Here is a 26,828-nt window from a genome sequence, read left to right as displayed (position 1 = left end):
AGTGAAAACATTGCCATATTGAAAATGTCAAACACTGGCTTGATTTGATTGGTCATTATCTTGTTCTGCAATTAACTTCAGGTGAAAAAGGCAATGCTGGTTTCAGAGGCACACGAGGATTTCCAGGGAAGAATGGTGTTCCAGGACTGCCAGGTGACCAAGGTGACACTGGAGTGATGGGGTTTCCAGGATCACGGGGTTTGCCTGGACCAAAGGGCTTTCAAGGAATGACAGGTTTTCAAGGAGGACCAGGTGACCAGGTAAACAGAATGGTAGTGAAGTGTCCTGGACTTTGCAGTTATCACCTGCCTCTAAGAAATATGATGAAGGGTGATTGTATTGTACTCACCCACTAGATGTTCCCTCTGAGAAGAGACAGCCAGTGTAGTAGGAAATGTAAATTTCGTAAGGAAACACCTCTGTGCTTTGGTTACATTTTAGCAGGAACTGTGGTGGGAGTTAGGAAGGGGTCTCTCTTAGCTACCTGCTCTGATGTAGTTCTTTGCCACATGGTTGAAGTCCAGGCTCCACTACACTAAGTAGGGGGGCAAAAATCAGATGCACAATCAAGTCTTCAACCACAGAGATCATAACATAGCAGCAGCACAATTACGAAGCTAATATGTAGTTGCTTCTTCATATCCTGCTGTGTGAAGTGACCAAAGCAACAGACAAGACAAACCAAGTCATCTTTGCCCCAAGCAAAACCTAGGCAAGCAGTGTTGCTCAAGAACAAACACACAAAACCACCCAAACATCACATGCAAGGTACAATTCTTCACTGCTTGTATGCTGGGTAGGTAGACAGTGAGATTACATGAAGCATAAAGCACGGTTGTTTTCTTGGCAAAGGGACATACTTTTGCTGGTTTGCTTTATTAAATTTATTTGCTGATTAAAGGTCATTATTCAAAAGGAAAAATAAGGAAATCTACATTTTTATTGTTACATCACAATATTTCTGGGTAATGTTTATAGTAAATTTTCGGTAACATACAATATTGGATATATATTTTATGGTACCTTTAAATCAAATTATTCAAGCCATCTGTGGTGAAATTAAGCTGTTTGAGCCAAGAATGAGAATAAGCTATAAAAGCACAAATTCAAAATTATTAGCAAGTCTAACCTACAGTTTCTTGTTGGTGGCTAGTGTTAGACAGGTAACAAAGGCAACATGCTTTTCTGTTGAGCTTAAGATACAGTTCTGCTAAGAGAACCAAATGCTCCTGCAGATCATTCCTACTACACATATCCTATGTCAAACATTTTTATTTTTTTTAAAAAATCAGGGTGATGTTGGCTTACCAGGAAACCCTGGCTATCCAGGACTGACTGGCCCCAAAGGATGTAAAGGTAATGAGTTTATATAGATATGCTTTGAAAAGAGAAATATTGTTAGGATACATGTGGGATAGATGGTGAAGAAACTAAGAAATTATTTTCACTTCTGTCCTGTTTTCCCATAAAACATGAATGTAATTAGAAACAAGTCTCACTTACCTGAAGGCAAAAGTTGCATTTCAGTATATTCTTTAACAGCTTGTTCCTTTAGAAGTAGGTATTACTAATTTAGAAGATAAATTCCTGTCAAATTTCATAGAATTTAAAAATTCCATCAAAACCATGTATAAATCCATTTTTATTGATATGGAAAATTTGTCAAATCAAAGAAGAGAAAATGCAATCAAAGTGAACTGTCATAATTTGCATGTGCCAAAGCAATTTTCAATTTGTATTCTCTTAGCCCCTTCTATAGCTGTTTATTAGTGACTTTTCTGGTCTTAAAAAAAGTGTATAGCTTTGGTTTTGTGGATGGAAAGGATGCTTGTATAAAATGGAAGTCATTGTACCTCAACAGGCAAGAGAGGTGACCCAACTCTTCTGCTTGGTACGCACGGTCGGAAAGGACCTCCAGGAGATCCAGGATTACCAGGTACCTCTTTTTGATTGAAGAAAAAATTGAACTTAAAAAATTATTTTCTCTCAGTTTTGTTAGCAGAGGGAGCTCAGCTCCCTGTTCATTTTGAGCCATTCTGGAGCAATTGCTGCCTTTTTTTTTTTGTTTTCTTTAAGGACTTCGTGGATTCCCAGGGGAGAAGGGTTTACCAGGTATCCAAGGACAACCTGGAAGACAAGGATCCAAGGGTGACCCTGGATATCCAGGGCTACCTGGATTACCAGGTAATGCCAAAGTTTAAAAAACAGTGCCTTGGAAGAGCTCAAAAGAGATACAGAACAAGGAAAGGCAGTTGAGGAGGCATCTCTGTGGAGGAGGCTGGAGAAATCAGAGATCATATGAAGGAGGGCATTGAAAGTTTTTTCTGTACCTATAGACAGTAGCAATTGTCTGCTCAGTCTCAGAGAGCAAGATACATCAATTCTTCCTACATCCCCAAACACGTTCAGGTACTGCTGTTAACACAGTGGGCTGCATAGCATGGGGAAAAAAATCAACAATTTAATAGAATTGCCTATTCACAGGTTTGGGTTTTTTTTCACTCTCAGGAGCTACAGGTCCTCAAGGATTGCCAGGAGAACCTGGAGAAAAAGGAAAACATGGAATTTTGGGACCCCCAGGATTGCAAGGGTTACCTGGATCCCAAGGCAGAAAAGGTAAACACTATATACAGTGCCATTCTAGTGGTAATGTGACAGTGCCAGACATAAATACCCTTTTAGTAGTGAAAATGGAAAAGGCCTAACTGTGACTGATTTGGACTCTGTGGTCTCAAGCTGCTAGAAGACTTAGGCCAGTTCCCATCACCTTTGAGAAGTAACATAAATGCTACTTTGGAAAATTGGGCTACAATCTAAAATGAGTAAGGAGGAGGGTAGAAACAGAGTCTGGCTTAGCTGGTGTAACTCATAGCAGAACTTAGGAAATAAAATGGAGTTTGTAGTAATTCAGTTGTTTCACTTCAGTTATGCTGTGTTCTACATTTTCACCATGAAGTGCCACTGTTACTCTATAAACCCAGCAGGCTGCTATGACAGCTTTGTCTTTCAAATTTGTTTTAACAAATTGTGATAACTTCAGTTTGGTTTTATTATTGGTTTTCTTGTTGCATTGTTTTCTCCCAAAACTGATTTTTGTGGATTTAACAGAGAAGTGTTTCCTCCAAATCCTAATTTACACTTCTCACAATGATTGTTGTGTTTAGATTGAACATCAGTTCATCTATACAGTTGTTTTTGTTGGAGAACATTATTAACTTTTACTATGTGTAGAATTGAAATTTTAAGCTATTAATACTTCATAAAGAAAGTTATCAACTCTGTATCCTGTGTCTGTTATAGTGTGCTTCATAACCAGTTCCCAAACAGGAAGAATAGTGACCCCTATACAGAAACCACAGTAAAGTAACACTTGGGGCTATAAAAACTGGTTAGAGAGGACAATAGATCCACTTTTTCAAATTCAGCTTAAGGAAAAATTGAGAAGGTTTCTTATAAACTACTGAAAATTCAAATGAAAAATGGAAACAATTTATGATTGCTTGCAGTAAATAAGCAGTGCTGACTTAAACTGTCATGACAGATTCCCTGCTGGTGCGTAATGTGCAAGAGAACATTTCAGTGTTGCAAACAATATTTGCTGTAACAAAGGCAGAGATCTGCAGTGGCAGGGATGTCTGAAAGGCATCAAAAAAGTAAAAAAGCATTATTCTGCTAAAAACTTCTTCATTGCTGATGGGCTCTTTCCTTCTTGTCATAAGACACTTCTTTAGTATATTGTGCAGAAGTTATCCCTAGTCCTGCACAGGAACATAACAAATTAACACACGTCCTGCACAGGGAAAAGTTCAGTCCCAAATGGCAATTCATTAGAGACTGAGTTGCCTGCTAAGCTGAGGATTCTGTGTATTGCCAGCATAGCTGAAAAAAGGTTAACACCTTTGAAACTATAGCCAGTAATGAAGACTGACTGGTATTTGTATTCCAATTCAATTGGATATATAGATCTTGGTGCTGTTTTCAACAAGTGCTGGTGCAAGAATTAGAAATGAAATGGATAATTCATAGCTAAGTACACGGCCTCGTTAGTCTCATTGGTTCTCAGTTACATTAAAGGTTTTTTGCCTGAACTTTCAGATTTTAAAGAACTTTTAGATTTAAAAATGTAAGTTAAACATCATCTATCAAAGCATAATCCTATTTTCTTTATTACAGTAGTTTTACTAGTTAAGGGCTTAGCCTGGCAAGCCTTACTTGTGTGAGTAATCCTTGATGAGGCAAGTAATACTCAGACCATCAGCAGCATGACCTGTATGAGTAGAAGCTGAATTGGGCTGTACAATACAGAAACAGTGGTTCATGCTCAGGTCAGCCAATTCAGCTGTACCTAGAAACATGGAGCTATAGCAATCCAAAAATCTAGAATTACAAGTGCTGATATTATAATGGATTGTTGGCAAATGTGTCAGAAATTCCCTGGAAAGCAAGTAAACCAACCCATCAATCTTGCCTGAATGAGCCAAAGATCAAAAAAGTTTTAAATGGTGACCTGGGGGCCAAAATAAGTTAGGAGTTTATAATAATTTTAAAATACCACTGTTAAATTCCCCAAATGCAACTCTTACATGAATTTTAAAATGGGAACATGTCCAAATTACAAGAAGGCTACAGAAAGCAGGAATGAAACTTAGAATGTCATGAAAAATTAAAGAACAGTTAATTAAGGTCACAGAAGATATTACAGGTTGCATTACTAGTATCCCATATTATGAAGTGGATTACAAAGAGAGTATATTATCAATGTTTTGCAGGTTTTCAAACAATCTTCTGGATTTAAAATTTTTCCAGACTGGTGTTTGCTACACACTGTTTTGTTTTTGTTTTTTTTTTTCCAATTCATCCTTTGTTAAATTTTAACTAAAATAATTCAACAGTTTCTGAGAACAAAGCTATATAAGTTTTGGTGTGCCCACTAGAGAACTCTATTTTTTTAATATTTATAAAATATAAATTTTAAAAATATTATGTATATTTATTTTTTATTTTTCTCATCTTTGAACTAGGGACATTTAAATTTGGCAGGTGAAGAAGCTGATGAAGGGCATACATGTTGCTGTTCCTACAGCAATTTGTCCTTGCCCAGTTTGACCAGTTTATAAGCTTTAAAAAATATATCCATTCAGATGTGCTTAAATAGAGCAATAAATTCTCCCAAGATCCCTGCTCTGGATGTATGGCAGATTGATGAGCTGCAGGACATGCTGGGATCGAGCACTGGCACCCAACAGAGAACCTACATCTTCTGTGCCAGGAAGGAGCCAGAGGAAAGGAGACAGACACACAGATAATTCAGACTTGTGGAAAAAAAACCACTGCAACCAGACTCAGAAACCTGCAGGGCAGGGAGAACAACTGATGTGGAAAGAAAGGAGGCAGAGATGAGCAGCAGAACAGAGACAGGAGTAGGTACTGACAGTATCATTCAGCTCCTTGATGATCAGTGTCCCTCTCTGGAGCAAGAAGCATCCCAAATCTGTTCCTCTCTCTGAAACCTCTTTGAAACCTGTCCCCAAATGACCCATCAGTTTTGCCAGACCTGTTGCTATCACCAGGTGACAGACTGCTGTCTGCACTAAGGAAGTGTTTGTTCTCACATTTGAGTTTACCTATACAACTTAGGAACTATAAACTGCTGATGACATGGAGATATTTTTACCCTCCACTGCAAACAACAAACAACCTCAGATTAGTTCAACTTTTTAAAAAATTGATAAAAAGGTGCCATCTATGGCTTTAACTATTGTGTTTTAGCAATTTTCAAAGAAACACAGTTTATAAAGCAAAAGTTATGTCTGACTACCACAAACAGCCAGTGCTAGGGAGCATCACTAGTGACAGAGCTGCTCTATATACCACCATGTGTCACCATAGGTCTCAATTACAGATTTGTTGTCTTCAAAGACTTTGTGCTGTTCAGTTCAAAGAACTTTTGTAATAGAGTGATGCAAAAAAAAGCATAGTGTTCTGTGTGAAATCTGCAGGACCAGAGAAGGGAAGCCAGGTGAAAATTTAGCCTCTTTTTGGTGCAGCTGGGTAAAATTGCATTTCTATTTTGAACGGAAGCTGCAAAGAAGTTCCAGCTTTACAGATATCTTAAGCAGTGTCTGCATCCCCATCAGTGGCCATGAAGTGGTAGCACAGCAAACTTTGCAGTAGTGAGCACATGTAGCAGTAGCTGTCCAGCCATAGACACAAGGTTCTCCATAGATTAGCCCATAATCTGCTAGCTGCAGTATGGAAATACCTAAAGGATTAAAAGTTGTGCTTTCTGATTGCTTTGATGGGAAACTGTATTATGACTATTTTTAAATTTTTCCCATTTGCCTTTCAAAAAGACTGCAATACCATGTGGTCTCATCTTCAGTTACCAGTATGCAAATTCAGCAAATACCCCATCCTGATCCAGTATGTGTTGTCAGATAAAAAAAAAGGCTTGATTTTTAATTGTGACTGTAAAAGATTCTTGTGGCACCCAATCATACCTCTGTAACACCTCTCAGGTCTTCCTGGACTGCCTGGACTGGATGGCTTGGATGGGCTTAAAGGTCAAAAGGGTTCTGCAGGAGCTCCAGGTAAAGATGAGAAATAACTGGAACAGAAAATCTTCTCCTAAATGACTGAAAGTGCAAGGAGTGGTGCATGTTATTTTGATGTTTGCCTTGCCCAGAAGATATCATTAAGGCTCAGACTAAACTCTCAAACAGAATCTAAAATATGCCTAATGGCACACCTGCAGTTATTTGTGGGGAAAACTTTGAAACCTCCATTACTCACATAATGTTGTTGGAACATTTCAGGGCTGTTTATAAAATTAAAAAGTTAAGTGCAGATGATTCAAAGGAGAGCCAAGTCTCTTTTTTTTTTTTTAATATGTAAAAGATAAAACTAACAAATTAAAAGGAAACTTGTGAAATCCCGGCTCCATTTAAAGTCCGGGGGAGTTGTGCCACAAACTTATGAGAAACGTGGATTTCACTCATGCTAATGCATTTGCAATTTTCAAAAGGTGCTTTTGAAGCACTATTAAAAAAACAATGCTTATAATCTATCTAAAGATTACAGATATATGCTGGTAGAAAATTAAATTTAGAACCATGCAATCACGTTACATTTCAGGTACAGACAATAATGACACCATATAAAATAACCCCTGAAGAAGAGCATTAAAGCAAAAAGATTACTTTCTTTGAAAGTGATGAATTAGGGCCAGATTCAACAAAACTCTATCCAGCTTCCAAGAGAGAACCAGAAAAACAGCACTAGGCAACCCTTGCAAGGAGGAACATCTGCAACTGGTATTTCTGTTCTGCACATCTGTATTTGTACTTGCTGTAAACTTTATGTACATAATTGTTTTCTTATAAAGGTCAGAGTGAGACAGGGCCCCCAGGATACCCAGGAGAAATTGGACCAAAAGGAGACAGAGGTGAACCTGGATGGCCTGGTATTTCTATTCCAGGCCCCCCTGGAGAAAGGGGATTCCCAGGATTTCCAGGTAAGAATAGGTCTTCTCCAAAGTGCTGCTCTGCAGAGTTGAAATTAAGCTCATACAGGCTCTTACTCTGGTTAATACAAACATTACTCAGAAGATTCTCTCCCTAAAAACATTTCTGTTTTAACCTGCTGATGTTTCCTGAGTAGATACATAGACTCCGGAATTTCTAGTTTATGTTATAGGAGAGGAAAGAATGAAAATAGAAAATTATGGACTTGAATAGCCTCAGGGAATTGCTAGGTAGGGCTGCCACTTGGGAAGAAATTCCTGAAGAAAAAGAGTGCAGAAGATCCGGCAGTCCCAGAACTAGAGTAAATCTATCAACTGTTCTGATCTAAGTGCAAGATAGAACTGCTTCACAAGATTGAAGTGGTTATTTTAGAGCTTGGTAATATAGGAATTGCACACAAATGGGAAAAAGCAAGTGTCTGAGGAAGAGCCACTGAGAAAGGGAAGAGACTGGAGCATCTGTCCTATGAGGAGAGGCTGAGGGAGGGGGAATTGCTTTAGCTCCAGAAGAGAAGGCTCAGGGGGAGTTTATTGATATGTGTAAGTACCCGATGGGAAGGACATGGTGACAGTTCCTTCCTAGTGACATCCAGAGACAGGACAAGAGGTAATGGGCACAAACTGACACACAGGAAATTCTACTTAAACATAAGGAAAAGTTTTATTTTCCCTGTGAAGGGAATTGAACGTGGGAACAGGTTGCCTGGAGAAGTTACAAAGTGTCTGTCATTGGAGATACTCAAACCACAGCTGCACAGTTTGAGGCAACCTGCTCTAGCTGATCCTGCTTTGAGGGGAGGGTTAGACTAGAAAGTCTCCAGAGGCCCACTCAAGCCTCAGCAATTCTGTGATTAGAAGTGACATCAGCTTTACACTGACAGACCTTGCTACAGTCACATAACACATGGAAGAAAAATAGCAGGAGGTGAAATCTGGTGAGGCGAATTATTCTAAGATGAAGACACAACCATTTTTCTTAGTTTGGTTCCTAGTTTGGGAACTGGGGGAGTCAACAGAATGGTGCTGTTGAGGAAAAAAGAGGAAGTTTAATTCTGAGATGTATTAACACTGCTTGACACAGGACAGGTGAGGCCTCCCACGGTTGTGACCAGCTTTGACAAATAAGGGAAAACTGACCAGAAAGTAAATGGAAGGATGGGGTCAAAAGCAAGACAGAAGAAACTAGATTTGTGTTTTTGTTGAAAAGAGAAGGCAACAGAATGCAACCCGCATGTTAACAAGCTGTAACTGTTCAAAAGTGTTATGCAGAGGATGGTAACCTGCAACTCTGCCTGTCACAAGTAAGGGCATAAATGTTTTATTGTGTAAAAATCCAGATTAAAGATTAGGAAAAAAAATCATTTAAGGCTAGTAAATTCATCTTGTCCACTGAGGTTTTTAGGAATTGGTGTAACTCTCTTTTGCCAGGAACAATCTGTGAATACTTACCCTGCCTCAGGCAGAATCATTTCACAGTCCCCACTCATCTTACATTGTTACCATTTCTCCCTTTGCTGGAATTCAGGAAAACGTGGCTATCCGTGGCAATGTGCCAACATGTGATGATGTATTTGTAAGGTTACATAGAGTTTATGGGGAGAATTAAAAATTTAAAAAGACAACAGATATTTTGACGTTGACAAGATGGCCTCATTAGCCTGGGGACTGGTATGTTTGGTATACAAGTGGGAGCATACATTACCTCCATGACTTCTCATGTCAACATTCTTTTAGTTATTACCTTCTGTCTGTAATCTAAAGAAAACCCAGATTTTTTTAAAATTTTTTGTTTTAAATGTGATCCCTTAGGTAGAAGAGGACCTGTTGGACCCACTGGACCTATGGGAAGATCTCCTGATAGTGCTTCCCCTGGTCCTCCAGGTGATCAAGGATTACCTGGTTTAGATGGCATCAGAGGTATTAAAATTAAAAATACCAATTTTTATCATGTAAAAATCCCTGAGGCTACTAGGAGTAACAGGGTTACTGTCTGTGGAACAATGTATAGAAGTGCATATGGAATAAAGAAACCCATCAATGCCTCTATGTAGATCACCAGAGCAAGGACAAAATGCAGATCTCCAGACTAAGCAACACAATAATTAACCTATAAGATATAAATATAGAGAAACAGTGTTTCAATGAATGTACCAGTACCTTGCCACCTTCTGCTTGCACAGAGGTTAAATAACTTTAGGAACTATTCCTGACATTATCTTCCTTACAAAGCCTTGGACAAAGGCTAACACTAGTATTTCCAAAAACATGCAAGGGCTGTCCTACATCCTAGAGAAAAAACCAAAAACCTAGAGTAAAAGAAGAAAAACCCCACCAGCAGAACATGGCTATTTTTAGATGTTTATATTTTGTGCATACATTAAGAATAAAGTTCTTTTACCATAGGTGATCCTGGGAATCCTGGTCCTCCTGGAGAGACTATCTTTGTGCGAGGAGATCCAGGTGATACTGGCATTCGAGGGGCAACAGGTAATCCTGGGCCACGAGGACAACAGGGAGCCAGAGGCCCTCCAGGGAGCCCAGGAAGAGAAGGCCCAAAGGGTATGGTCAGAGATGTTTTTAAGTTCTGTGTGCATTTATGCCCAGCCCCTGCGACTGAGCCTTGTGCCCAGGGGGTTGCCATTGGAGATGCAGCCAGGCAGAAGGGGTGGAGGCTGGACATTCCACAGCTCTGCCTGGTTACCTACAGATACGATGGGGTTGGGGTAGAAGGTGAGAGTAGAGACAGATTCACATGTGCTGCTTCCAACAGCTTGTTGGAAGACACCCCTGCCAACCTAAGGCAGTAAAAGATTTGATTTTGCCAGATAAGCAAACCATGACCTCTCTTAAAGAGTCTTGAGAAACTATGGAAAACGCAGATGTGTTTGAACTAACAGAGTCTCACATCTGACCCATATCAATAGCTTGAGGCTTTCAAGAGATTCTTTAGTTTGAAAACAGAAATCTACATACTCTGCTTCTTTCACGCACTGTAGAGAAGTCCCATCTACACCAATCACTTCCAATCTCTACAAAAAGAAAAGTCCTAATTTATAAGTCAGATCCAGACCAGGGAAAGAAGAAATGTGCATTTCTTTCTGTGACACAACAGAGTTGAGGCCTCCCAAGCATTTTTTGTTACTCAAGCATCCAGACTTCATTTTAGCTATGTTTGGTGTTATTTCCAGGCCCTATGGGGATCCATGGCCCACAGGGTCCACCTGGTGCTACAGGACAACCAGGAGACCAAGGTTTTCCAGGAAGACCTGGTCCCAGAGGTCCCAGAGGTACTTATGAACCTGTCTCTTATTGTCATTCAACTATAACTGTGATCTTTCTATTCATAATAATCGTACTAATGTTTACTTGCATGCAGATAATTTAAACAATCTCAGAAAAAAGACCCCTGCAGTTGTCAACTTAACTGATTTCTCATTTGAGTGAAAGTTTCTGAACTATTTATTTGTTTCTAATGTCACCTCATGTAAGTGATTTTAGTTCTCATTCCATTCTTCACTCTAATTTACATGCCTGAAACTTGCTTCCACCTGCACCACAATGGCCACAATCTGCTTTCCATTTTTCAAATCCTTCAGGTTTCATAGGTAAGTTCATGACTCTTGATTATTATTCTTTGCATGGGAGCTCCCTTATGTATAGAAACATTCAGCTCGTATTAGAAGGTATCCTTGGCATGGTTCTAGGAGTAGTAGGTACTGCTACTAGGACACAGTTCTAATATATGCTTTGCATAAACAGCACTGATGTCATGAGAATGCTCTGCTGAGAAGTCTCATGCTAGGACATTAATTAGACTTGTGGAACATCTGTTTCTAGTTCTTATTTGGGTTTTTTTTTCTTTCTAACCAATATCATAGCAAAAGCTTGAATCCTAACACTGGATTACTACAAACACTGAACTCTCCATCTGACTAAATGTTGATCCAAAATGCAAACAGGCAGGAGGTCCCAGTAATTTAAAATATATAAAATATATCTAGTCTGTTGGTTTTTGGTTTTTTTTTTTATATTAGAATTACTTCAAATGGCCATTATGGGCTAGGTTTTTTTGCCTGCCTATTGATGGTTTTGCAGCAACACAATAGGCAAAATACTGCAAAGTTTTCCACGTGCTAAGGTGTTTGCACTGAAGTTGGGTAGGTATAGACTTTAGGCTTTAACTCAGATCTGTTGGGGCACATTAAGACTAAAGCTATACACCAAATATGGAATGTAGAATCACTGAATAGTTTAAGTTGGAAAAGACCTTCAAGATATCAAATCCCACCATTAACCCAGCACTGCCAAGGGCACCACTAAACCATGTCCCCAAGTGCCACATCTACATGTCTTTTCAATAACACCAGGGACGGTGACTCCACCACTTCCCTGAACAGTTCCAGGGCTTGACAACCCTTCTCATGAAGACATATTTCCTTATATCCAATATAAGTCTCTCTTGAAACTGAAGGCCATTTCCTCTTGTTACCTGGGAGGAGAGAGTCTCTACAAGCTCCTTGCAAGTAACTGTAATGGAGCAATAAGGTCTCTCCTGACCCTCCTCCAGACTAAAAACTCCCAGTTCCCCCAGCTGCTCCTCACCAGGCTTGTGCTCCAGACACTTTGCAGCTCCATTGCCTCTCTCTGGACACACTCCAACACCTCAATGCCTTTCTTGCAGTGAGAGGCCCAAAACTGAACACAGGATTCAAGGTGCAGCCTCACCAGTGCTGAGCACAGGGGAATGGTCGCTGCCCTGGTCCTGCTGGCCACACTATTGCTGGTACAGGCCAGGATGCCACTGGCCTTCTTGCCCACCTGGGCAAAGATCACAGACCAGCTAACACACACTTGCTAACACTGGTTTGCCATGCTGTTAATACTGCTCTAAAAGACTAAGAGTAAAATTAAAATCAGTGGGACTCAATAATTCAAGATTAAAATACTTAAAGTATACTCTTGAATACTTTGCATGGGAGCTATTAGCCAGTCTTCCCACTTTCCCACTACACATTCCAGGTGACCCTGGTGAATCAGGAAAAGTAGATGATTCATGCCCTACAACCCCTGGGCCTCCTGGGGACGCAGGGCAAAGAGGAGAGGATGGCTCTGCAGGATTACCAGGGCCAGTAGGCCACCCTGGACCCCAAGGTAAGCTCATGTTTTGAATGCTTGGATGTTCTTTTCAGCCATTTAGAGAACAAGTAGAAAAGGGTCAGAGTGTCAGAGTTTCTTCTGTTTGACCCTCTCTCTTCTCCATAAACACTTACTAACAGTCTCTAGAAACCCATAGTGGGCTGGTTAATGCTGAGGATGATGTAGCTGAACCAGGCTGTTTGAGCCTGCCTGCGCTACATTCTCTTTTCCTAGGCCAGGGAGGGCAAAAGCGTCAGGCACTGTTGAGAAAAAAGTTCTTCAAATGGTATTTTTCCTTTTTCCCCAACAAATTGTAAAGCAATGCCTCAAACCACCCCTTGGGTTAGACCTATTTGGAGCATGTTTAAAATATGCATGCTTTAAAATTTAGCAATAATGAATCCCAAAGCTCTGCTAACCAAAGTCCTAAAAGGACAATGAAGTCAGAGAAAAGGCTACAGTAGAGCTCTTTATCTGTTAGAACATGAAAAAGTTACCACCAAAGAAAATTGACCAAAGAGATCTTAAAAGGAAGTGATAAAAGACTGAAACATTCTTCTGGCAGAAGAAAGCAAGAGCAATGCTGGTACTGGTGATCCCAAAAGAGAGGCCACCTTCATAGAAATACAGCATGCCCGTCTGCAGAGTGTCTTCAGTTTAGATGGTGGAATCCCTCTTGTGGTGTAAGGTATTTCCTACTTGGGAAACCAAAGTTTTTTGTGTTGGCTGCTCTAGACATCCAGTGTCTCCAGAGAAAAAAATCCATTATTGTCTCCCAGGAGATTCCCTGCAGCAGTCATTCCTATCATTAAAGGAAACAATGCAATTTTCAGTCAGCTCTCTAGTTTTACATATCTTAGTTGATTTGCCAGCTAAAAGAAATTTCTGGGGTTACACAGCTGTGTTTCCATTATATACATCATTAAGTGTTTCTGTAAAACCAGGCAATACAGTGATACACATACTTGCACTGGTTTTATGAAAGAAATAAAGAAATATTAATGCTTTTTCCTTTATTAAGATAGGAGAATCCAATTTTCTCCTGGCTTGGAAGGCAAACTGGAAGTTATACTGGCAAAAGCAATGGATTTTATTAAAACCCTTCAGTGTGCTTAAGCTCTGGCAGAATAACTATGCAATCCACATAGAAAAGCTGTTAATTGTTTTGACTAGTTCAGGTTTTCTTAGTAAAAAGTAACATGGGGAAATTTGAATGTTGTGAGACAACCTTGAATTACTCATTCTGCAGGTTAAATAGCAAAATCTGCAAGGAATGAAACACCATTACTGAGAAACAACCGTGGTGGGTGCTAGAGAAACACCCTCATCTGAAAACCGGTGTTTATCAAAGGAGGAAAACCACTTCTAAATGCAACAATACCTGACAAGTGTAACTTTGTTCAATTCAGGTTATGTTTTATGTTTTAAGTAGCCAGTGAACAGGCCCATCATTATCTGCACACTACACGAGATGTATCTTTTACTGTCATGGCCACACCTTCCCTGCTAATGTATAAAATGCAAGGACATGTGAGAAATACAAAAAGGTGAGGCCATCAGGAGCCTAAAAATGTCTTTACCCTTCCCCACTGGATGTAGTCCAGTTCTGCAGTCTCTCCCTGTTCTCTAAGTACTCCAGTACCTCTGTTAATTCAAGGAGAGTTCACTGTATGTTCTTAGACTTTGCTGAATGGGGTTCTCAAAGCTGACAGCTTGGCTTGCCTCAGGAGGAGTTACTGCTCATTCCATGGTACAGATCCTGATGGCAATTCTGCACGAGGCTTGCGTGATAATGTTTGTTGGGGAGTGCTTTGATTTCAACTGTAAATCACACAAGATCTCTGGAGAGGATGGAAAACCTTATCAGGAGCTGCTATTCCCAAAGTCATGTGTCTGAGCTACTGCTGTGGTCACAGGGTGAATAAGTGGTGAAGAGAATTCCCAGCAGAAGTAGTTCTGCACCTCCCTGCCCTGGTGTCCATTTCGCTGACTGGCCCTTTGTGTTTGGATAATGTAGAACCTTAAATGCAGCCCTGTGAAGGAAAAGCACATACTTTTTATTTATCTAGGCATAAAAGGTGAAGAAGGATCATATGGCCTGCCAGGTCAAGATGGGTTACCTGGGGCACCTGGACCACCAGGTGACCAAGGGAGCAGAGGAGAGCAAGGGTACGCTGGGCCACAAGGTAAGGATGGAGCATGACTCTGGGGGGGAGATGTGGGAGCTGATGCACAGACTCAGTTTTCTCTCTGCTTCCCCAGTTCTCACATGGATATATCCACCTCTAGCCTGAGGTTCCATGACACCTCTTGCCCCCTCTCAAAGCACTGACAGTGACATTTGTGAATGATTTCACAACAAGACCTGTTGGAAGAAAATTTCTCTCAGCATCCATTAGTAAGCAGAAAGGCAATTAACCACCCATGCTCAGACAGCTTATATCAAAAGGCATGCATGTCTGAGCCAGGGCTAATGGGCAACTGTCTGGCAGTAATTAAAATTGTATTTTAACTGTGACTGCTCTCTAATAAATTACGGGTTTAATACATATGTGAGGAAGGGGCATCGACTGTTACTGCAAGGATTCAAATTCAGTCCAGATGTTCTGTTCATCCTGCTGAGTAAGTCTGGGAAATCATTGCCCACTTCAGTTTATTTCTTAATCCATACAGCACAAGACAGAGGCACAATAGAAAAGCCAAGTGCCAAGCATTCAGTGGCAATCTAGTTCATTTCTCTCCCAGAAGAAGGGTAACAGAAGTCTACTTGTGTCTTTATTGCCCATGACAGCCTTGAAGTTGTATTATATCCACCTGGGAACTCGTTATTGAGCATTTAACACACAGCTGGTGTGAATTTTTACTATATGTTATACAAGTAAATTCCTTTTACCTTTCTTCAAGGTCCACCTGGCCAGACTGGTGTCCCAGGACAACCAGGCCCCCATATTAGATCTGCAAGTGGATTCTTGCTCGTCCTTCACAGTCAGTCAGACAGAGAACCACTCTGCCCACAGGGGATGCCAAAGTTATGGACTGGCTATAGTCTGCTGTACCTGGAAGGACAAGAGAAAGCCCATAATCAAGATCTTGGTATGTATTGCACATAATTGCTCTCCAGCTAAGGGGAAATATGGTGTTATCTTGAAAGACAAGTCACATGGAGCAAGCTACAGAACCATCAGTTACCAGTTACTTATTTTCTACAGACTCAAAACTAATTTACACTGATGATAATGAACTTGGTTATGCTGCCCTATTTGTCACCATTTAAAATGGCTTTCTGCTGCTATGCAATCGAATGAAAAAATATTTCAATCTCTAACTAATTTTGACTCGAAGTTGGAGAGATGAGTGGTTTCTTTCATTTATCTCAGCTCATTTTAGGCTGTCTTTGAAGTCACTGGAGAGATTTTCCTAGGTCAGAAATCTCATTTGGCCACTCTGAACTCCCTGGAGGATCTGCTCCTTTTTTACTATAGACACAGCTTGGGAAAAAGAGCTGGTTAAGTTGGGTAGGTACATTTGGGCAGTATAAGTAAGCTTTACAAGTAAATTATGCATCATGTATACAGCTGAATCCTGTGCTTTTAAGAGTCAGAAGCTAATGTTTTTTGGAAAAGCCAAAGCCAAATTTATCCCAGAGAGAGCTCCTTTTGGTGCCTTGTGTCATTTCTTATCTGTCTTCTACAATTCTGACTAAAATTAGATGTCTGAATAAGCTGCCTGCCTTGCAGCTTGAGGAACTGATTGGTGGTAATTTGCACAGAAAAAGTTTCCTAAATTCTTGTTGACTTGTTATACAAGAGGCAGAGAAGTCTCCGAGGAGGAAAGATCAAGGACCTAATAAGCTGAACAAAAAAGAAGTGTTTAAAAGAGCAATAAAAAGAGCTATTTTTAGAATAGCAGTAATGTTTTAGAATGTTTTCACTACTGTGTGTTTGGCATTCCCCAGGAGAGCCAGTTGCTAACAGAATGCCTCATAACAGCAGTAAAAGTAAGATTCAAAGAGAACAGAGTCCTTGTCTCCTGTGTGATTTTGCAGGCATTTTCCCTACTCAGGCTGCTTCACATCCTTCATTAGTACTGGAATGGAGTATTATCAGTGATAAACAAAAGTGGCTTCTGCATAGAAATGTAGAAACGTCTTTAATGAAGGTGCTTGGGTTTGGGGGCATTACAGAAATAACACTTTGCACACCAAGTTCAAGGCAGAACTTCGTGCAGTGATAACTGCTTACTAAATAGGCCATCATGGAACTGTTTTAAATTCAGTTCTGGAAGAAGTTCACCTCAGAAATATGCACTGGTCACTTCTTGGTTCCCACTGATGTCTGCCTGATGAGAATTTTGCAGGATTGGCTCTGCAAAATCCCTCAATCCTTTTATTTCACTTTGGGAGTCTGTGAAACCTTTCTGGAAGGTAGTAGGACAGCTGCTGAGATTTCAGCTTAATGCACTGCTAGCAACGGCTTGTCATACTTCACAAAAATTTTTCTATTTATCAGCATTGTCATTTGGTTTCTCACTGCTCCAAGTGAGTTTGTAAATAGCTGATCTCCTTTTAAACCAGCCGCCACCTTTTGCCTAATTTATTTTTCAGTGTTGGCACAGCTAAGAAATTTGTTATCATAACTGTTTCCCATGGTGACAAACTACATCATGTTTAGGAAGGAAGATACTTACTGGTAAAAGGTCTCTGTTTTTCATGGAGCCATTTTGGTAAAGGGCTTGGGAGGTTTAACATCTGTGAATTATCTAAATCCTGCTAAGATACGTAGTTTTACAGCAACACTGGCCAGAATACTATTTTCAACTTACCTAGAAAGTGGAGTAATTTGCATCACTTGTTTTTATTTCCAGGTCTAGCTGGATCCTGCCTCCCTGTGTTCAGTACCATGCCATTTGCTTACTGCAACATCAACCAAGTGTGTTACTACGCCAGCCGCAATGACAAGTCCTACTGGCTGTCCAGCGCTGCTCCCCTGCCCATGGCACCGCTGTCCGAGGAGGAGATCCAGCCATACATCAGCAGATGTGCTGTCTGCGAGGCCCCAGCACAGGCAGTGGCACTTCACAGCCAGGACCAGTCAATTCCTCCCTGCCCACTGAACTGGAGGAGCCTTTGGATAGGATACTCTTTTTTGATGGTAAGAAAGTGGGTGGATGATTATATAGATACATTTCTTTCATCCAGCTTTGGTATTTTAAAGGTTCAAGGATTTTTAGCTCTGAAAAGTAAATTATCCAATGTCTAGCAAACATTAAAGAGGAAAATTCACAAGAAACAAGACAAGGGTTAGTTCCAAATTGCAGAACCTGGCTGTAGCTACATATACTGTACTCAGAGCCTTAAGATACGCGTTCCTTAAAATTACAAAGGTTTTGCCTTCTTATCTATAATAAACAATAGGATTTTCATGTACAAAGACATAATTTTCAGAATTAGAACTCCAGGTCTTTTCAATGCCATCCTCAAGTTACATTTGCAGCAGTTTGGATAATGGCATCGTTCAGAATCAACCCAGACTACTCCTTTCTTCAGTTTGATAAATACCAGAAAAATAAATGAGCTGGCTCTAGACTTTGACATTAATTTATTACAGAACAAATTAAGATTTTCTCCAGCAAAAGAATCTTACTCCAATTTAAGATTGCAAAAACCAGCACAGTTAAAAGCAAGTAGAAAAAAAGACAGATGAACATAATTTACCTATTTTTGATGCACAGTTACCAAGTTCTCTCTTTGTTCCTTCCAGCACACTGGCTCTGGTGACCAGGGTGGTGGACAGTCCCTTATGTCACCTGGAAGCTGCCTGGAAGACTTCAGATCAGCACCATTCATCGAGTGCCAGGGCCAGCGGGGAACGTGTCAGTTCTTTGCTAATGAATACAGTTTCTGGCTGACCACTGTGATGCCTGAGCTGCAGTTTGCACCAGCGCCCCTATCAGGGACTCTTAAAGAAGGACAAGAGCAGAGGAAAAAAATCAGTAGATGCCAGGTATGCCTGAAGCATGGCTAAGAAGCAAACCAAAAACAGGCAGCTAGAGAGAGAGGCTTGAGTGAGGATGAGCAACATGCTAAAGGTTTAAAAAGCAGCTCATGTTTGAATACATGTGGAAGTGTGCAGCACTGTTCTTTGCTGGAATGGATATCTGAGACTGAAAGATGAGGGATCTGTTGAGCCTCATCCACCCATGTATACACATCTGCAGGCAGTAAAATCTCTGTCACATTGGAGTCCACTGCTGTAATGTACAGGGAACAAGGCGAGCTTGGAGGATTGAGTCAGGCTGGGAATACCAAGGACACCATACCTGTTGTGCAAGAGAATGGACTTCCTGTTAAAAATGGCATTTACAGCAGGAAGAATATGTGCATTTATATGGCATATTATAAATATTTATCCATATCAATAGAAATGTGCAAACATACAAATATCAAAGCCCTGTAGCTGAATTTCCCAAGCTAAAGGAACTTTGCACTTGCTGTTTCTGAGGGAAGGGAAAAATGTAATTGTTAAAAAATAATCCAATAATAAAAACAATGAAGACCAAAGTCTTTTACCACTGCAGTACTGAACCAGACTGTGAAAGAACTGTTAACTGGACTTTCATAAGCAACAAAAAGCTGCAAATCCATTTAATAGCTGATTATGTAAGAAAGTAAAATGAGATTAAAAAATCCTTAAAAACCTGTATTTATATTTACAATTAATTTCTAAGAGCAGTTACATTAAATTATTAAACTCTAGTCCAAGTTGCTGAAGAAAAAAAGCAATTTCTAACATTAATTGCAAAGAAACAGTGATATGGTGATAAAGTGGGTGAACTTATCTGAGTGATGAATATAAGAAGTGTTAGGACAATAAATTGTGTTCATATTTTGCTTCTTTGTTTGTAAATACATCACCAAAAAAGAACCATTACCATTAAGATCCTTATGGAATGATAGCTCTGAAGATGCTTTTTATTTTTTAAAGCACTGATTGTAAAAATGTTCATATCCTAAAGCCCTAATCGCCTTTTGAAAAAGTGAAAGCCCATTTGTACCTCCTTCATTCAGCTGTAAAACCAGAACTATTTAATGGTTTTATATCATGGGGAAACATCTGAAAACACAAACTGCAAATGGAGAATCCATCATGTGCAGAAGGGCCACAAATGCTCCTTTTACCAGTTAAATAAGCTACATTTTACTAGAATGGAAATGAATGCTGGTTCCAGCACTTTTCATTTCAATTTGTGTTCACTGAGGTGCCCACAGCAAAAGGATTTTCAAGGAAACTGCCATCCTCATCCAAGGGTCCTAATTCAAAGCAAACTCCCTCTGAAGCCATCACGAGTACAACAGGCTGATCAGCCAATTTAAAAGCTGGATACACAAACTCAAAGAGCAGGAAAGACAGACATTCCAGTCTCAGCCAGAGGAAAATAAAACAGACAGAGAATAAGTCCAGTCAAGTGTAAATACATCTGACTGTGCAACTTCCTCCTGACACAACCAGCCAGACCTCTGATGTGCTGTGCTGACATGGTGGTCAACTGACTCTGCTCTTTCACCTGAGCAAGGGTCAGGAGCCCTCCTGGGGCATGTCCCATTCTCACCTGTGTCAGGGAACATTTCCCTCTGGTCCTAGTGCCTGCTAGAACAGGGCACACCTCTGGTCACTCTGCTGAGGAGGGGCGAATCCCTTCCATTGACCTGTATGCCGGAATTCCATCCCCTCCTGATTCAGGCAGCATCCCAAGAGCAGGGGAGAGCAGCTCTCCAGTCTGACATAAACCCCAAAGTCTCAACTCTGCGAGGTGCTGAGCAGCTCAGGAGCTTCCTGTGGGAAGAAAGTAGCAAGTGGAGGGGAGCACCAGTGCTTAGGTCACCTGTTCTCCAAGGAGTGCAAACTGGGTTTCCAAAAAGGTCTCAGCTAAAGCCCCACGGGGCTGGGAGCTGAAGCTGCTGTTCAGTCACAGGAACAAACACCAATGGCTCAGGTGATGGCCCCATTTCCTGAGTGGATTTAGGTGATTCCACACTGAGGTCTCATTTGTGAGCCTTACCTGACAGTGCTTACCAGCTCTCCCATCACTCATTTTTGCAGTCTCTTTTTGGGTGAGAAACGCTGGAGAGGGGCTGTGGCTTTGCTGAAAAGCAAAGTGGGGCTTTTGGTATGAATTGCACTGAGGTAAACAATAAAACAAATGCAAATTCGGTCATAAGACAAGCTGAAGATAAGGGAATAAAACGGGTTCACTTAAACTTGAACAAATACACAGAAAATCTTAAAAACATCAACAGAACACCTCACCAATAATTTAAATAGGCCATTTCACAGCATTCTACCATGTTGCTCTTTTGTTTAAAAACATCACACAAATCAGTCATATTTCTGTATCATTTTGATGCAGACTTTTTGCACCTGTGCCAGTTCCCTTTTCATATGGTCTGTAAGAACATATAAAGGACATGTATTTTCAAGCTACTACAGGCAGGTCAGATTTCCTAAATGTGTAAATTCCTGTTCTATGCTCAGCTAACTCCATAAGGCATTTGTCAGAAATATTGTACTAATTTAAAATGAAATTGCAGATAAATTGCTTAATATTACACAGCAAGTAAAACAGATCAAAGCATAAAGAAGCAGATGCTTTAACTCTGCAATCATTTGTCCAGTGACTATAAGTAAAAAAATAATTGCTAAATTATTCATAGGGAACCTATTTATGAAATTGTGTGAAAAGGCATAGCTGAAACTGTTAGAGTAAAAATACTCCTAAAAGCAATGGCATTGTGCTAGTCCTTGAAGTCCAAATTCCCCTTACTATGGCATTCTAGAGTTTGAATCTCGTGTAGGCCTGGTGAAGAAGTGAATTTTATCCTCAACAGCATGCAGGATATTAACAGCAACACAGAAAATGATGCTGGCTACACTTGGATGTCACAGGAATTGGAACCATTTGGGGTGAACTGCCTGGGAATTAAATTCAGAACCAGTGATTTCCAATGAAGAGATTTGCTTGCCCATCCCCCTGGCAAACCATGGCCAGGACACAGGGACGGTCCTGGCTCTAACTCAGGGCAAATCCTCAAGGCAGGTGGCAAATTCTTGTCCCTCACATCTGTGTGCATCAGGATTTCTAGAGGATAACAAGTGGAAGAAAAACACTGCATGGCCTGAACTCTAATCTGCTCACAGGGAATGTGGCCATTTTTGCTTAATTTGGTACTTTTCATTACAAGGAAGGAGATGCACAAGCCCTATACTGAAAACATCTCTTGAATGTCATCTTTTGGTTTATACAGAGCATGCCAAAAGGGAGAGACTAAAGCAAAACTTACAACAGGTATCACTCACTTTATCATAATGGTGCTGTACTGTAAAAATGGTATTTTTCAAGAGTACTTCAAATTCATCTGTGTACAGCAGAGCTTCTGGATTTGGAGTCCACAATCCACATGCAAAGAACAGGTACCAGAATGAGAGGACACCAAAGATGCTTCAGCTCCAGACAGAGGTGGTGCTTGGCTGGGGCCTGTGAGCTGACACAGCCTCCTACAGAAGCAGGGCAGGGGCCATGGCCAGGTCTTGCTGCCCCAGGCCCCTGCTTGTCATGTGCTGCCACCTAAGCAACATCCCCTGCCTGGGAGCTGTCGAGCTCCTGTGGAGAGCTGGCCCCAGCTGGCAGCCACACATCTGTCCAGCTGCTTCACCCCACAGCAGGACAGGAGAGAAAACATGAGGAAAAGAGCAAGAAACTCACTGGTCAGAATATAGATGGGGAAATCACTTACCAAGTACTGTTGGGGGCTAAACAGACTCAGCTCAGGGAATTTAATTTATTATTTTGGGGAAAAAGTTGACAAACCTTAACATGCCTTTCCTCCAAGTTTCCAAGGGTCAACTCACTCCAGGCCCTGCTCTGCTCCCTTGTTACCACAGCAAGTGCCAGTCAGTCCCTTCAGGGAGGCAGGGGGTAGCCAGAAGCTTCCAGGGGCTCGTATTCCAGGTACAAAGTAGCTTCTCTGTGCTACACCTTCCTTCTCACTCTTTCCCTGTGCTCTGACATTGTTCCTCTGTGGGCTGCAGCCTGTTTGTGGGAATACCTGCATGGGCATGGGTCATTCCCAAATCACATTATTATGTGCAACAAGTTAAGCAAAACTGGTCCAGGGATACTTCCTGAGTAAACTCTTAACCAAAAACCTCTTTCCTGCTTTGGCTGGTTCATAAGCACCAGAGGAAAACAAAAGTAGTACCAAAACAGTCAAAACCCAGAATTCTTATAGTCCATAATTTTTTTGCCTGTATTTAAGGCAAATTAAGCAAACCTTTTATCCATTAACCCAGGCAGCTCACTTGCTTGAAAAGGATCCCCCTAAAGCTTTAAAGCACACTCTTGACTGAATGTGCTCTGCATCACACCTGCTCCGGGCACACAGAGCCAGCACACAGGGACTACTGCCAGCACAGTGTGTGGGGCCACACCAGCAGCCCTCAGCAGTGCTCTGACTTGTACCACATCCAAATTCAGAACATAAACCACAGCCATCTGCGAATTTGTTTCTGTTATTCCACATGGCCACTTCAGACCGATGTCCCAGACTGACTCCCGGCCTTTCCAGGGCTTACAAGCAATCCTTAAGTAACTTGTAACTTCACTCAGTGGCCATACACAGACAAATGCTGCACAGATGAGGATTTCTGTTCTAAGGCTTGACTTGCATTAGAACTGTCTGAGCAAGATAGAAAACACCCATTCAAGACCACGGGAAGGATCTGTAATGGCAAACAGTTACTTGCAAGAAAAAGGATCTCTCCAAAGACAGCTGTGAGAAGCAGCAGTCAGGCAAGAACAGAGCCCATTAGTCTTCAAAACAATAAAAAAATTCTGACAGCTCTGGTAAGAACTTTCCATAGGGTGAAGCAATTGCTTCATCAAATTGGGGATCTATTTCATGACTAGATCCGATTTCAGAAATCAGCATTTTAAACTGACCAAACAACAAAAACAGTTGCTGAAATTCTGTCTACCCAAACCATCTGGAAAACTAGCCAGGTGGAGGAAAAATCCCCACCAGCGCTCCAACAGATGCTGCTCCATATTCATATTTAACAGCTTTCCCCTTTCCTAGTCACTTCATCCAGATGTTCCAGAAGGTAGTGGAAGTTCAATTAGAGGTGATATTTTAGAAGTACAAAGTAAAAACAACTCCATATTTATCACTGAACGTGTTCAACAAACACAGTTCCTCCATGTAAGGCAGCTCACACACCTCACAGCACAGCTCACCTCATCCTTGACCACACACTGCCCCACGGCTTCACAAAAGAAGACAGGCTTGAGCTTCGTGAGGTTTGAAATTCCACATATTTAAATGTTTTCCACAGATTCACTGAAGTAGAAATGCTGAACATGCGAAACAAAATCCTAACCAAGTCCTAAAGGAGGACCCGCAGTAAGGTACCACCCCTACAGACTCTCTGTAGTGTCCCTGTGCGGTACTCCTGGTTGGTTTACAGCAAGACTTGGAATGAAGCACTCAAGTCCCAAACTGACATCAGGTTCAGCTTGGCAAAACAAAGTTTCAGTACAAGGAAAACAAGATCTTTTCCCAAATTTAGTCTTCCATGCACTGATGACAAACACCACTCCTAAGGGGTGCTTTCACTGAAGTGGAGTTTAATCTTCCTCATAGGCAGAAATCAATTAAATTGTGATGTGAAGTGAAAAAGTTAAAAATGGTTACTCTGAGGCAGTTATATCTGTAGTCTGTTAGACTCTGCACACTGGATTTTAAAAACTACAAAGAAAATTAGTATTTTAGAAAGTTTTAATTCTATTGTGCCTAAACATTTAAGATCCATGTGAAAAAGTGAACTAGATGCAATAAATAGTACCAGACGTTACTGAACTTTTGGCCTCAGACAGGTTGTATCTCTGCATAAATGATGTCACAACAGCCTTCTCAGCTGCAGAACTTAATACATAATTAAGTTAAACTTAATTATATATAATAAACTATATAAATATAAACTATTTATAGTTTATAATTTTTAAAAGTCAGCAAAAAGTTCATTACATACTCACTAATATTGTATGGATTTAGGGCCATTCTTTCACTTGTTACATGGGTAAGGAAGGAAAACAGCGACTCACAGAAGTGGTTGCACACCAATCTCTCTTAAATGATCCCTGCAAAGAATCGTTTGGTGAAGGACCAAAGACCTACTCTAACATTCTGCACCAAGGCAAGCACATTTACTGCTGCTGACCTGCCCAACAGCCCTGAAGGGGTGCTTGTTTAACCCGCTCCAAAGAGACAGAAGAAGGAAATTCTGGAATATCTCTAGCTTATTAGGGAAGTTCACTATCCACATGTTTAGAAATCTTTTGCTTGCACTCCTTTTGCTGCAAGTTAGGCCAATTTCTGCTTTTAAATAGACAAGAGAGCTGGGCTTACCACTGTTCTCGTGCAGCAGAAGAATCCTGTCATATGTATCCTTGATCTGCTCTTTTAGTAACCCAGTTACATTGCCTATCTCAGCACATCATATAAACAAAAATGCCCAAACCATATTAGATGTGTATGAAAAACTGCCTTTCTCCAGTTTTCCCAGCTCCTGAAAGAGAAATGGATATCAGTATTTATTGTAAGACTTTTTAGAAAGCTTGACACTCCTTTAGAAACAGCTCCTATGACTGAAAGCTCAGAAGTGTTAATATTTTCTTGCCTTCTGAAATCTGGTAACAAATAAGAAATAGCCAATTTTTTTTATATAGGGAACAATGAGAAGCTTATAATAAACCCATGCAATGCTTCTGTCCTTCATGTCTGCACACTCCAGAAGCCACAGCACAAACACGACGATCTGCTCGCCAGCTGTTGTGTGGAAGCATGATCCACACTCAAGTCACTCAGTGCTGAACCAAAATGGGTACAATTCCCCAGCCATGGAATCCGAGGGGAAAATGAACTGCAATGCCCATTCCCATCCCCTCTCAACAGAAGGAAGGGCAGCTGGACCCAGACTCTCCCAAGCCATCCATTCCTGGTGTCACTCTGCTGTGCTGTGCCATCTCCACACTCACACCTCTGGAGTGCAGCCCTGGAGACAGGCAGCAGCTTCAAAGGTTCAGCATTTCTCTATTATTGTATCAACAGCATACATACACTTGGCATCCAGGAGTATCATAATTAAACAGAGCAAGGGGTGGCCAGAGAAAGTTACTTTAGTCCTGCAGGATAAAAAAAATGGCCAAACTACCCTGAAGTGGCCAGTCCCTTCACTATCTCCTACTACACCCTCTATATCTGTACAAATACTGGTTTTGTGGTATTTTAAGGGGCGTTTTTTCCCCTTAGGAGAAGTAGTGCCGCCAGGGGAAACAGCACACAGAAACAAAAACGCAGAATTTGCCTGTGCTTAAAGACAAGATGGAAGAGGGAAAAGAATTTTAAAAGCTAAACACAGTTCTTTCATCACATCTTAATTCTGGGCTGTGAAAAACCCTTATTTATTAACAGTAATATGTTAGGTCATTCAACCATTAAATTTCAAGAATGTGTCCATTAACAAGTCTGCTGATTAGGATTAATTAGGGAGTGGAATTTCTTACATGGTACCTGATCACAGAGTTTAGAGGACATACAAAAAACTCTCAAGAAATCACAGCTCCTACAACAAAGGAAGCAAAGTGCAGATGCTGAAATATTTTATACAAAGCTACGTTTTCTTAAAGAGCCCCTACTTGAGGGAGCCAGGCAGTGACCAGGGCCAGAGAATAAGCAAGGTCCAACACCCACCTGGGTAACTGCCCTTAATTTTTCTCCTTGAAGAGACCAAGCACAACAGAGCACACTGGGGATTCATCCAGCACATCTGCCCGCAGCAGTGCTCTGACACCTACATTGATGGGGGCTTTAATGGCAAAGATCCTGCTAAGGATTCACAGAACAGTCTGGGTTTGAAGGGACCTTTAAAGGCCATCCAGTCCAAACCACCTGCAACAAGCAGGTGTTAATAAACCTTCCAAATACTCTAAGCACCAGAATTTTCAACACTCAACTCCAAAACTTCCTCTAAATTAAAAAAAAACCAAAGTTAGTCCCCTTGGTATTACAAGTCTTCATTTCTAACAACATGGCAGAAGCTCTATCATTTAAAATATA

The 26,828-nt window shown here is 40.8% G+C and overlaps 1 protein-coding gene across 1 annotated transcript in view; it reads left to right on the top strand.

Moving 5' to 3' along the window:
- Nucleotides 1-19,699, top strand: part of COL4A4 (collagen type IV alpha 4 chain) — a 66,747-nt gene extending 47,048 nt beyond the window's left edge. Inside the window, exons 33-47 of the mRNA XM_069024023.1 lie at nucleotides 82-260; nucleotides 1,293-1,356; nucleotides 1,862-1,936; nucleotides 2,077-2,184; nucleotides 2,509-2,616; nucleotides 6,519-6,590; nucleotides 7,385-7,513; nucleotides 9,332-9,439; nucleotides 9,926-10,081; nucleotides 10,711-10,809; nucleotides 12,542-12,673; nucleotides 14,728-14,844; nucleotides 15,563-15,751; nucleotides 17,522-17,808; nucleotides 18,418-19,699. Coding sequence (XP_068880124.1) covers nucleotides 82-260; nucleotides 1,293-1,356; nucleotides 1,862-1,936; nucleotides 2,077-2,184; nucleotides 2,509-2,616; nucleotides 6,519-6,590; nucleotides 7,385-7,513; nucleotides 9,332-9,439; nucleotides 9,926-10,081; nucleotides 10,711-10,809; nucleotides 12,542-12,673; nucleotides 14,728-14,844; nucleotides 15,563-15,751; nucleotides 17,522-17,808; nucleotides 18,418-18,681 — 2,087 coding nt within the window. The 3' untranslated portion in view covers nucleotides 18,682-19,699. The remainder of the gene's footprint in view (nucleotides 1-81; nucleotides 261-1,292; nucleotides 1,357-1,861; nucleotides 1,937-2,076; nucleotides 2,185-2,508; nucleotides 2,617-6,518; nucleotides 6,591-7,384; nucleotides 7,514-9,331; nucleotides 9,440-9,925; nucleotides 10,082-10,710; nucleotides 10,810-12,541; nucleotides 12,674-14,727; nucleotides 14,845-15,562; nucleotides 15,752-17,521; nucleotides 17,809-18,417) is intronic.
- The last annotated feature ends 7,129 nt before the right edge of the window (nucleotides 19,700-26,828 follow it).

Source organism: Aphelocoma coerulescens, chromosome 9 (assembly GCF_041296385.1).
Source record: "Aphelocoma coerulescens isolate FSJ_1873_10779 chromosome 9, UR_Acoe_1.0, whole genome shotgun sequence".
NCBI lineage: Eukaryota > Metazoa > Chordata > Aves > Passeriformes > Corvidae > Aphelocoma > Aphelocoma coerulescens.
The sequence above is the reverse complement of the archived record's forward strand: the minus strand, read 5'-3'. Positions and strand labels throughout refer to the sequence as shown.